General features: G+C 44.5%; 2 protein-coding genes across 2 annotated transcripts in view; both read left to right on the forward strand.

Annotated features, from left to right (window-relative positions):
• Window positions 1-523, forward strand: part of LOC140396210 (sorting and assembly machinery component 50 homolog) — a 32,073-nt gene extending 31,550 nt beyond the window's left edge. The window contains exon 15 of the mRNA XM_072484524.1: window positions 383-523. Within this exon, the coding sequence (XP_072340625.1) occupies window positions 383-428 (46 nt within the window). The 3' untranslated portion in view covers window positions 429-523. The remainder of the gene's footprint in view (window positions 1-382) is intronic.
• A 3,536-nt stretch (window positions 524-4,059) lies between these two features.
• LOC140396211 (beta-parvin-like) overlaps window positions 4,060-12,425 on the forward strand; it is a 112,434-nt gene continuing 104,068 nt past the window's right edge. The window contains exon 1 of the mRNA XM_072484525.1: window positions 4,060-4,286. Within this exon, the coding sequence (XP_072340626.1) occupies window positions 4,169-4,286 (118 nt within the window). The 5' untranslated portion in view covers window positions 4,060-4,168. The remainder of the gene's footprint in view (window positions 4,287-12,425) is intronic.

The raw sequence follows: 12,425 nt of genomic DNA on the forward strand, positions 1-12,425 counted from the left end.
CGGCAACCACGCATGCGCGGGTGACGCCAATTATGCGGCGCCGGCCGCGTCATAAGGCCTGGCGCGTGTAAATTTCACTGAACTCTGAATTCAACAGTGGTATACTGTAAGTTGTCCGAGGTATGAGCGCACCTTCAATCTGCTGTATTGATTCTAGTAATATAGAGTGCTAGATAGAGAAATGAAAAGATGAAACAAGTCCTGGACATCTGAAATTAGAATCAGAAAATACTGGAAATAAACAACTTGATTTTCAGTCTCAGCCAAAGAGAAAGAACATTTTAAAAGTTGGATAGGACCTTTTGTTTTCTATACGTTCTTTAATGTTGAATATTACAGGGTAAAAGTTTCCATTGTAATGATTTTTATTTACCCTGTGCAGGATATGTGATGGTGTGCAGTTTGGAGCAGGAATAAGGTTTCTTTAATGCCTTCTTGAAAAGGAGCAACCTACTTGTGTTTCATTATTGAAAGCCAAAACCAGTACTTTATCAAGATTGTAATAAAGTTGTTCGTAATTTGATACGGGTTTGATGTGTTTTTATTTAACAAATAAAAAGCGTTACAAGAACAATCGGAACTTGAAATAAATATATGAACAGGAGTAGTTCATGGATCCTGTTCTGCCATTCAATGAGATCACTGTTGCATTTTTTAAAAAGAATTATTTTTAACTGCAAGTACCCAATTCTTTTTTTCAATTAAGCGGCAATTTAACATGCCCAATCCCCCTACCCTGCACATCTTTGTGTTGTGGGGGTGAGACCCACGCAGACACGGAGAGATTGTGCAAACTTCACACTGACAGTGACCCAGGGCCAGGATCAAAGCCAGGTCCTCAGTGCTGTGAGGCAGCAGTGCTATCCACTGCACCACTGTGCTGCCCACTGGCTGTATCTTAACTTAATCTGCCTGTTTTAGTCCTCCCAATGCTGACTCTGTGAACTCTGCCACTGGTTCAGCTATCACTACTTCCTTTGCAAAACTCTCCAGATTTTCTGTTCACTTGTGAACAGGGTGCTTTATTGTGGATAATTATCACTGTCATCGTCTCGCTGGAAACTTGGCTGATTGATGACACCATCTCTTTCAATGAAGCTTCCTCATCTGGATACACCTGTCACCAATTGTCTTGTCTAGACCCTCGCTGTGGCTCTTTTCACCAAAATTATACCTTGGTCTGTCTGACTCTTCTGGCATATAATCCTTTTTTTAGTCATCCATCTTGTTCTCACTTCTCATTTAAGATCCTCATTCTCACTTAAGTACAACAGCAAATTTCTCACCAAGATATCTCTCCTCCCTCAGCCAATGCAACAAGCAACTTGGTATCTGCTGTGATTTTAAAGGCCATCTCAATTCATCATGTTATCTCCGAGCTCACAGCGCTCCCCACCACCCTTCATCTCTCGCTCCATGCAAACTACCCTATCCATATTCGTAGCCATACCCTTGACTTGATCATCGCACGTGACCTCATTACTCCAATGAGGTGCCAATCATAATTAAGATAATCTCTGATGACCTTGTGTCATTCTGCATCCAAATCCCCCTCCAAACCCTATTTCTGTATCCACCCCTGGAAAAAAATCTCTCCGAATTTACTTACAACCACACTCTCAAAATCTCAACTGTCTGGCCTTTGGCCCTTGACTCACCAAAATATTTCTTAAGTTGCTGATTTGCACCCTCGCCTCCAACAATAAGTTCAAGGAGTTCATGAACTCCTTTGTCACTGAAATGAGACCATCTATTCAGATGTCTCTGCCATTTCCCTCCTTTCCTCATGTTCACTCCTCTTCCTCTAATGTTCTCCCCCTGCCCTAGCCCTGAACTTGCACCTTTCCCCAGTTTCTCCAGCTTCTTTTGTGCCCTCTTTAAGTTCACCCTGTCCATGAGACCCAACTCCTGCTCCCTTGACCCTGTTCCCACTAAACTGCTTGGGTTCTGTCTCACTTCTCCTTTAAGTCTGCTGTCATCATTTCCCTCAAAAAAAAACCCACCTCTCGACCAATGTTCGCTTCACTTTTCCACCCAGTATAAACTCTTCTGAGTATTACATTTTTGTCCGTGGGTCGTTTACATTTTTCCCGTCATGATTTCCCTTCCGGTTGAGCGATGCAGAGGAAACCCATGTGATGTTTCTCCTGACGATTTTTTTTTTACACTGATTATATTGTTATTTCCTGCTGCAAAAACTCAAGCACTCCGGTAACAAGTCAATTTCAATATGCCCAAGAATTTAAAACACGAAAAAAGCGATTGATAAAGGCACGCCTACCCAGACAGCTGCAGTTAAGATGGTGACTGGCTTTCCCATGCTTTTAACAACTGAAACTCTGAACTCAATTCTGGTCACTGAACTCAACAAATCCTGACGAAGTCTAGCTCTGGAGTTGAAAAATTAATTTGAAGAGTCGCTAGGTCCTATTTGGTCCTCCCTCAACACCACTTGTTTAACTGTCGATTCTCACAGCAACACCCTTACGACATTGAGAAGTGACAGACTCTGCACGGCTGGAGTCCAAGTTGACTGCAGTCGTTCTGAGCCAAAGTCGATCTGGAAAACAGGTCTAGATGACAAAACTTGCGCATTGTTGGTCTACCAGAGGGGACCGAATTATTAAAAAACGTGATGAACAAGGAAACTTTCCCTAAACCCCAGAGCTAGACCGAGCCCATCATATCCTTTGGCTGAAACCTTGCTTTGGAGACCCCCCACAAGCTATTGCAGTACAGTTTGATCGCTACAAAGATAAAGAACTTGTTTGTCGGTAGGCAGGGGAGCACCGCAATGTTACTGATGCACGATCAATTATACTCAAGACGAAATGATTTCATAACTGAAGGCTTTAATCGACTAGAACTTGTTCCCCAGTAGCTTCGGTACAGAAAGTGAAGGCTGCTGGGAAGGCACCGGTTCTTGTACTCCGCCTGTCAGGGTGGAGCTACGTATCAACAGCCAATGGTAAAATCCTAGGTTTAACCAATGGTCATCAGTCTCTTAGGTAACGCAATACCTGATAATTCCACAATAGTATATACCAAATTTTGTTACATAGCATTCGTATGAGCTGCCTTTTGTTTTAAAGGTGCTATATAAATGCAAGTCGTTACTGGTACATATACAAAGAATAAAGAAAAGTACAGCACAGGGCCTTCGGCCCTCCAAGCCTGCGCAGACCATGCTGCCCGTCTAACCTGAAAAATACAATTGTAACTGCATGAAAAAGGTTAATATTCCCGGCTTGTGTCACTGTCTGTGCGAAGTCTGCACGTTCTCCCCATGTCTGTGGGTTTCCTCTGGGTGCTCCAGTTTCCTCCCACAAGTCCCAAAAGACATGCTTTAGGTGAATCGGACATGCCGAATTCTCCCTCTGTGTACCTGAACTCGTGCCGGAATGTGGCGACTAGGGCCTTTTCACAGTAACTTCATTGCAGTGTTAATGTAAGCCTACTTGTCATGAGAAAGATTATTATTGTTAATGTAAGAAATCTTTAATTGCTGAAGACCTGAACAGAAGCTTTGACTGCCCCGATTTCGAATGTAGTTATATTCAGAGGACTGGAGGGAAAAAACACATTAGAGGAGGAGGGGGGTTGAGTGGAGAAGGGGGTTGAGTGGAGAAGAGGGGGTTGAGAGAAGAACAAAGGGGGGTTGAGAGAAGAACAAAGGGGGGGGGGTTGAGAGAAGAAAGGAGAAGGGTTGAGAGAAGTACGATGGGGGGGGGGGGGTTGAGAGGAGAAGGGAGGTTGAGTGGAGAAGGGGGTGAGAGAAGAACAAAGGGGGTGTTGAGTGAAGAAAGGAGAAGGGGGTGTTGAGTGGAACGAAAGAGAAAATGCTGGAAAATCTCAGCAGGTCTGGCAGCATCTGTAGGGAGAGAAAAGAGCTAACGTTTCAAGTCCAATGACTCATTGTCAAAGCTGTTGTCAAAGGGATTGAGTGGGGGGGGGAGCTGAGAGTAGGAGAACCTGGGATTTAATAGTAGCAACTTTGGGTCGCAAGTGACCGCGGGGAGGGGGCGCTGTTTTGGGAATGTGGCCGGGCTCCGTGGGCTGACGGCGGTTGACCGCATCCTGTCGCTTGCGGTTCCCTGCAGCACTAGAGTGGGAGAGAGGAGAACGGAGCTATTTGGCTGTCGGAGTAACTGAGAAGCGGAGCTGTATCATGGCTACCACGCCGCTCAGGTCCCAGAACAGCCAGCCCGCCGGCAGGATGAAGAAGGACGAATCCTTTCTGGGAAAGCTGGGAGGGACATTGGTCAGAAAGAAAAAGGCCAAAGAAGGTGAGGAGAGGGGCAATGGGGCTTCTCACAGCCACACGGTCAGGCTCGAGTGTGGGAGAGCAATGGGCTCTCCTCAAGCAAAGTTAAAATATCTTCAGTTCTTCCAGTAATCATTTGTGATTTTTTTGGGGATCTGTGCTTCTGTACTATTTTATCTTTAAACTCCTTTCTCGAGCCATATTAATCCCCTCGACCTGCATGAAAATATTTAAAGGGCTACCGTCTCCATGGGTTTTCTTTTTAAATTGAGGGCGATGCTGCTTTAATGTTAGTTTATTAAAACTCGCGTGTTTATTCTTTGCATTTTAATATCTTTTTCTTTGCCTTTTAACATTTATTTTAGAAGAGAATAATTATCTTGCGCCAACTTGTTAACCCCCTTGAAGAGCAATCTCTCTTCCCAACCGCAATTTGAGCTGGTGTAACTGATAAAATGTGAAGGTCTTATTTAGAAGTTTTACATGGGTCACGTTGGTGAATCTAAATTGGAAAACAAAAGTGCCGGAAAACTCAGCTGGCCAGGTAGCATGTGTGGAGAGAAACGGATTTAACATTTTAGATTAATTATTTTTCATTTTTTAAATTTGTCAAGTGCGATTATTTAGGATCTATCTTTTTTGGCAAAATCATTTCATTTTTTCACTGTTGGAAAATATGACTTGATGTTTACCTGCCTTTGAGACAAGATCTGGGATTTTTTCATAAAAGAAGGATTTTTATTTGTTTTCATGATGTGTATAATCTGTCTGGATCAGGTGTGACTATGGCCACCTTAGTGGCTTCAGTTCAGTTACATTAATGCCACACAAGTACCAGGTAATGCCCATCTCCAATAGGAGAAAATTAAACAATCGCCTTTTGACATTCAATGGCATTACCATCACTGAATCTCCCACTATCAATATCCAGAGGGTTACCATTGACCACAAACTAAACTGGATTAGCCATACAAATACTGTGGCTACGAGAGCAGGTCAGAGGCTAGGAATCCTGTGCAAGTAAATCACCACCTGACTCCACAAAGCCTGTCCACCACCTACAAGGCACAAGTCAGGGGTGTGATGGAATACTCCCCACTTGCCTGGATGAGTGCAGCTCCAACAACTCTCCAGAAGCTCAACATCATCCAGAACAAAGCAGTGCGCTTGATTGGCACCCCATCCACAAACATCCACTCCCTTCACCACTGACTCACAGTCGCAGCCGTCTGTACCATCTACAAGACGCACCGCAGGAACTCACCAAGGCAGCACCTTCCAAACCCATGACCATTACCAACATGGGACATCGCCACCTGGGGGTTCCCCTCCAAGTCATTCACCATCACTGTTGCTGGATCAAAATCCTGGAACTTCCTCCCTCATAGCACAGTAGGTGTACCTACACTACATAGACTGCAACGGTTCAAGAAGGCAGCTCATCACCACGTTTTCTAGGGCAATTGGGAATGGGCATCAAATGCTGGCCTATCCAGTAAAAAATTAATTAAAAAAAGAAAACTGGAAAATATCCAGGTCACTGTGACAAGAACAGAGTAAGAACAGCGATAAGCTAAATATCAAAACTTGACTATACTAAATGACTGAGCAACCCACCCTTTTGGCAGTGAATTCTGAAGATTCACAAGCCTGAGTGAACGCTCCTCACCTCTGTCTTGTCACCATTTAGACTCCTGTACCAGAGAAAACAACCTTCTGGCATCTACCCTATAAAACCACCTCAGAATCTTGGAATCGGCCGCCTATGAGAAACCTTTCGTCCAGAAATCGATTCAGTGAAACTTTGCTACATTACCTCCAAGGTACATCCTCTCCTTGGGTAAATCCTTTGATAAACAAGGAGACCAAATATGTCCACATTACTCAACGCGTGGTCTCACGAAAGCCTTGTACAAGTATAGCAAAACTTCCTTACTCTTGTATTCTAATCCACTTGCACTTAAGCCCAATGTGTGCAATTTGCCTTCCATTTGCTTGTTGTGGCTGCGTGCTAACTTTAAAACATCTACATTATCCTGATATTCTCTTTACCCTATCAAAGTGAAAACATAATTTTTGGAAGAGAGCATTAAGTTGTTGAACTCAATATTAAGTCCGTAAGGCTGTAACTTGCCTAATTGGAAGATGAGGTGCTGTTCCTCCAGTTTACGCTGGGCTACATTGGAACATTGCAGCAGGCCAGGGATGGACGTGTGAATATGAGAGCAGGACGGTAAGTTGAAATGGCAAGCGATTGGAAGATCTGGTTGCTGCTTCTGGACGGACCAAAGGTGTTCTTCAAAGCGGCCACCCAGGCTGCATTTAGCCTTTCCAATGTAGAGTAGACTACATTGGGAGAAGCAAATGCAATGGACCAGATTGAAAGGAGAAGCAAATGAAAATAATGTTTAGGCCTTGGGATGGTGAACAGGGAGGAGGTAAAGGAGAAGGTGTTACACCTCCTGCGATTGCATGGAAAGTTGGCGTGGGAAGAGGGTGAAGTGTTAGGGGTGATGGAGGAGTGGACCAGGATGTCCCAATGGGGACTGTCTCTGCATAATCCTGACATGGGGAATGAAGGGAAGATGTACTTGGTGGTGGTATCATGCTGGAGTTGGCGGACTGGCGGAGGATGATTCTTTGAATGCAGAAGCAGGTGAGGTGAAAAGTGAGGACTTATGGATTTGCTGTTGAGAGCTATAAACGTTCTTCCAATTATTGGGCAGATCAGAGGTTATGCTGAGTGGTCTGACAACGACTTAGGCCAGAATACATTAGTGTTAAAGAATAGGTTGGCAGGTTCGAGATTTTGCCAGAAAGGAGATACAGAACTTCCCGGAGGAGCTGACCTCCACGTTGCTGTAGGAGGTGCTGACGACAGGGGGACTGGAGAAGCGGGTAGTGTCAGTAGTTTACGGAGCTATTTTGGAAGAGGAGAAGGCACCACTGGAAGGGATCAAAACAAAGTGGGAGGAAGAGTTGGGAGAGGTTATGGAGGAGGGGTTCTGGTGTGAGGTGCTCCGGAGAGTAAATGCCTGCACCTTGTGCGCAAGGTTGGGGCTGATACAGCTGAAGGTGGTATACAGAGCGCACCTCACGAGGGCGAGGATGAGCCGATTCTTTGAAGGAGTAGAAGATGTGTGTGAGCGTTGCGGGGGTGGGCGGGGTGCGCTAACAACATTCATATGTTTTGGTCCTGTCCAAAGCTAGAACATTACTGGAAGGAGGTTTTTTTGGGTAATTTCCAAGGTGGTGCACGTGAAACTGGACCCGGGTCTCCGGGAGGCCATGTTCGGGGTGTCAGACCAGCCAGGGTTGGAAACGGGGGGGGGGGGGGTGGGGGGGGGAAAGAGAGGCAGATATCGTAGCCTTCGTCTCGTTGATCGCCCGAGGCGGATCTTGTTGGGATGGAGAGCAGCCGCTCCACCCTGTTCCCTGGCGTGGCGGGGGGACCAGTTGGAATTCTTGACTCTTGAGAAGGTTAAGTTTGAACTGAGGGGAAGGATGGAGATGTTCTCAAATTCATGGGTATTATTCATTATGCACTTTCAAGAACTGGATAACATCGAACATTAGTTGGGGGTGGGAGGGGGGCTTTGTGTGTTAATGGCGACTATGGGTGATTCCTGATTTCTTTTTGTCATTTGTTTATGTGGACATGCGGGCTAATGTTTGGTGGGAGGATGGGATCGTTATTGTGATGCGGATTGACATATTTGTTACTGATTATTGTTTATTGTTGGTGGTGTAAATTTGGCAGAAAATGTGAAAAAGGAGAATAAAAATATTTTTTAAAAAAAGAATAGGTTGTCAGTTCCCAACATTATAAATTTCAAATTCCTTTGGACTATGAGGCTGACTTCATATTGCTAAGTTATCATGTTATTGAAGCATTAATGTAATGTATTAAGTATCAATATTTAAGCAACAATTTATAATTAATAACTGAAAATCATGTCATTGCTGTTTCCGTAGAATATAATGCCCAATTCCCTCATTCCTTTGCCTCAAATATTCATCTGTATTGTGTCCTTCCTGGCCCTTTACATTGAAAATGACCCAAACCTTACAAGCATGCGGATAAGAAGCAGCAGTAGGCCATTCAGCCCATCGAGCCTGTTCTGTCATTTTAATTAGATCATGGCTGATTGGACAGTAACCTCAAATCTGCATCCCGCCTACACCTGATAATCTTATCACCGTCTTGTTTCAAAGAATCTATCCATCTCTGCCTTAAAAATATTCAAAGCCTCTTATTCCAATGCCATTTCAGGAAGAGAATTCCAAAGACTCAGATCATCATCATTAAAAAATTCACTTCATCTGTCTCAAATGGGAGACACCTTATTTTAAAACTGTGATCCTGAGTTCTAGATTCTCCCACAAGCGAATCCTCTCCATGTCCACCCTGTCAAGTGGGAAGTTGTGCGTGGAGTCCGAGGAGATAGGAGAGGTGCTAAATTAATATTTTTCGTCGGTATTCACACAGGAAAAAGACAATGTTGTCGAGGAGAATACTGAGATACAGGCTACTAGACTAGAAGGGCTTGAGGTTCATAAGGAGGAGGTGTTAGCAATTCTGGAAAGTGTTAAAATAGTTAAGTCCCCTGGGCCGGATGGGATTTACCCTTGGATTCTCTGGGAAGCTAGGGAGGAGATTGCTGAGACTTTGGCTTTGATCTTTAAGTCACCTTTGTCTACAGGAATAGTGCCAGAAGACTGGAGGATAGCAAATGTTGTCCCCTTGTTCAAGAAGGGGAGTAGAGACAACCCCGGTAGCTATAGACCAGTGAGCCTTACTTCTGTTGTGGGCAAAGTCTTGGAAAGGTTTATAAGAGATAGGATGTATAATCATCTGGAAAGGAATAATTTGATTAGAGATAGTCAACACGGTTTTGTGAAGGGTAGGTCGTGTCTCACAAACCTTATTGAGTTCTTTGAGAAGGTGACCAAGCAGGTGGATGAGGGTAAAGCAGTTGATGTGGTGTATATGGATTTCAGTAAAGTGTTTGATAAGGTTCCCTATGGTAGGCTATTGCAGAAAATATGGAGGCATGGGATTCAGGGTGATTGAGCAGTTTGGATCAGAAATTGGCTAGCTGGAAGATGACAAAGGGTGGTGGTTGATGGGAAATGTTCAGCCTGGAGTCCAGTTACTAGTGGTGTACCACAAGGATCTGTTTTGGGGCGTAGAAGAATGGGTGAGTAAATTTGCAGATGACACTAAAGTCGGTGGAGATGTGGACAGTGCGGAAGGATGTTACAAGTTACAGAGGGACATAGATAAACTGCAGAGCTGGGCTGAGAGGTGGCAAATGGAGTTTAACGCAGAAAAGTGTGAGGTGATTCATTTTGGAAGGAATAACAGGAAGACAGAGTACTGGGCTAATGGTAAGATTCTTGGTAGTGTGGATGAGCAGAGAGATCTCGGTGTCCATGTACATAGATCCCTGAAAGTTGCCAACCAGGTTGAGAGGGTTGTTAAGAAGGCGTACGGTGTGTTAGCTTTTATTGGTAGAGGGATTGAGTTTCGGAGCCATGAGGTCATGTTGCAGCTGTACAAAACTCTGGTGCGGCCGCATTTGGAGTATTGCGTGCAATTCTGGTCGCCACATCATAGAAACGATGTGGAAGCATTGGAAAGGGTGCAGAGGAGATTTACCAGAATGTTGCCTGGTATGGAGGGAAGATCTATGAGGAAAGGCTGAGGGACTTGAGGCTGTTTTCGTTAGAGAGAAGAAGGTTAAGAGGTGACTTAGTTGAGGGATACAAGATGATCAGAGGATTGGATCGGGTGGACAGTGAGAGCCTTTTTCCTCGGATGGTGATGTCTAGCACGAGGGGGCATAGCTTTAAATTGAGGGGAGATAGATATAGGACAGATGTCAGAGGTAGGTTCTTTACTCAGAGAGTAGTGGAATGCCCTGCCTGCAACAGTAGTGGACTCGCCAACACTAAGGGCATTCAAATAGTAATTGGATAGACATATGGACGATAAGGGAATAGTGTAAATGGGCTTGAGTGGTTTCACAGGTCGGCGCAACATCGAGGGCCGAAGGGCCTGTACTGCGTTGTAGTGTTCTACGTCAAGGGCTCTCAGAATCTTTAATGTTTCAATCAAGTTGCCTCTTACTTTTCTAAACTCCAGCGGATATGAGGCGAGCCTGTTCAACCTTTCCTCATATTCCAACTAACAGTCTGGTAAACTTTCAATGATTGACCCCAAAAACCAGAACTGCAGAAGAATTGATCTAGAGACACAGCAAGTTTTGTATCCAGGCACAGGGCCTTGTACTTGCCCCATTTGCTTTTTGGTTTGAGTTGGTTTATTTTCTGTTTCCATGGTTGATGCAACCCAGGAACCTGAGGACGACCAAGAGTCCTAGCTGTAAATAGAACAATGATTTTAAAACACACTTTTTCTAATTCTAATAGATGGGTAATCTGAAATAATTAACCTATTGACTAGCAGCCTTAATATGAAACTGAAATCTATCGAAGCTTCATAGTAAAAGGGAATTATAAGAGCTGCACGGTGGCACAGTGGTTAGCACTGCTGCCTCACGGCTCCGAAGACCCAGGTTGCATCCTGGCCCCAGGTGGAGTTTGCACACTCTCTCTGTGTCTGCGTCGGTCTCACCCCCATAACCCGAAGATGTACGTGGATTGGCCACGCTAAATTGCCCCTGGATTGGAAAAAATATTTAAAAGGTAAAAGGGAATTATACTTGATCACATTTCAACAACTTACAACAGTTTGCACATTTTCACAGAGACTGAAAGATAGGCTGGACAGCTCAAATAGCTTCTTTTCCCCTCTCTTCTAGCAAAAACATATTTGTGCTAAAACAAGGCCACCTGCACTTGCCAGAAATCAGCAGACAAGTCCAATTTGTGTATTTTTGAAAACTGTATCTCCAGAGAAAATCTGAATCATTAAAAGTCTTGCTATGTTTAATTCCCCACAAACCTGTATTTTTAATTCATTGGATGCATGCATAAGAGGGAATTTCAGTTCACCATATGTGTGGCTCTGTTTAAGAAAGGTGTCCGAAGGAACATGTGATGTGAGCGTGGGAGCTCCAGCTTTGCTCATCGTTTAATCCGTCTTTTCATCCTAGTGCACGTTTCATATTTGTCTTTTCTTGGGTTACATGGCTTGTGCTATGTCCCGGGAAGTATTTGGTAGGTGTCTTTACGAGAAATCTGAGATAGATGTTAAAATCCTCCTTTGTTTATGGTGGCTGGGATGGGGCCCTTCAGTTGCTGTTGAGTAAGATTTCGCCTTGGCGGTGCTGTGTGCATCGGGTGATGGCTGCCTACGGAGTTGGTATCTTTTCTGAAAATCTCAGCCATCGATGTTGGTCATCAGGGCTTACTTCCAAGAGTTCCGGGGTACTTTAATGGAGGTGCACGAGGAGGTTCTTGTATTTGACAGAGCACACTTCCTGGTGGGGGTATACCTCTGCAATGTCAAGTTCCTTGCATGGCTTGTTGCCCATCCTGAAGGGTTCCGGAGAAGGAGACCAATCGGGATATACTCCTGGGCCCAGCCCCTGGTGAGAGGTGGTGGAAGAGTTCCTGTTTGAGTTTGAGGATTGGCTGCCTTGTTTCAGTAATCTTAGTCTGGAGGCTAGGTTTATCAGATTCGATGGAGCACAACATATCCTGTCTTTGAGGGGTGGGTCGGTTGACCAACTGATCACTGGTCCTATATTGTCCTCTTCCTGATGCTCGTCATGAGTTGGAGGTGGCTGAACCGGCTGAGCTATCCCCCCTGGCCGCGGCCTCAGCTGTTGGTGAGGCAGCTTGATGGAAGTAATGATGTCTTGTGCTTCGATTATCGGAATCCTGGGGAGATGCTGAACAGTGCTTGTTGATACTGCTTTGTTCTTGGCTTTTGCTTTCTTTGTGTGTCCGAGAAGATGTCTTTATCCTGAAGACTGCCCTGCAGCTAATCTGTTATCCTGATCTTGTTGTTTTATTGATGCTGTATTTTTTCTTACAGGGGAGTGTGAAATATGGGTGCGGTGACCTGTACTGTTAGTTATCCTGATTTAGAAAATGGGAATTGGGATTTACGAACCAATTTACTCCTATTTGTAATTATGCCTTCTAGTGTCTTATAACTCTAGTGATTGAGGGGAAGGATGTTCTTCAT

The sequence above is a fragment of the Scyliorhinus torazame genome, chromosome 19, assembly GCF_047496885.1.
Source record: "Scyliorhinus torazame isolate Kashiwa2021f chromosome 19, sScyTor2.1, whole genome shotgun sequence".
NCBI classification, from domain to species: domain Eukaryota; kingdom Metazoa; phylum Chordata; class Chondrichthyes; order Carcharhiniformes; family Scyliorhinidae; genus Scyliorhinus; species Scyliorhinus torazame.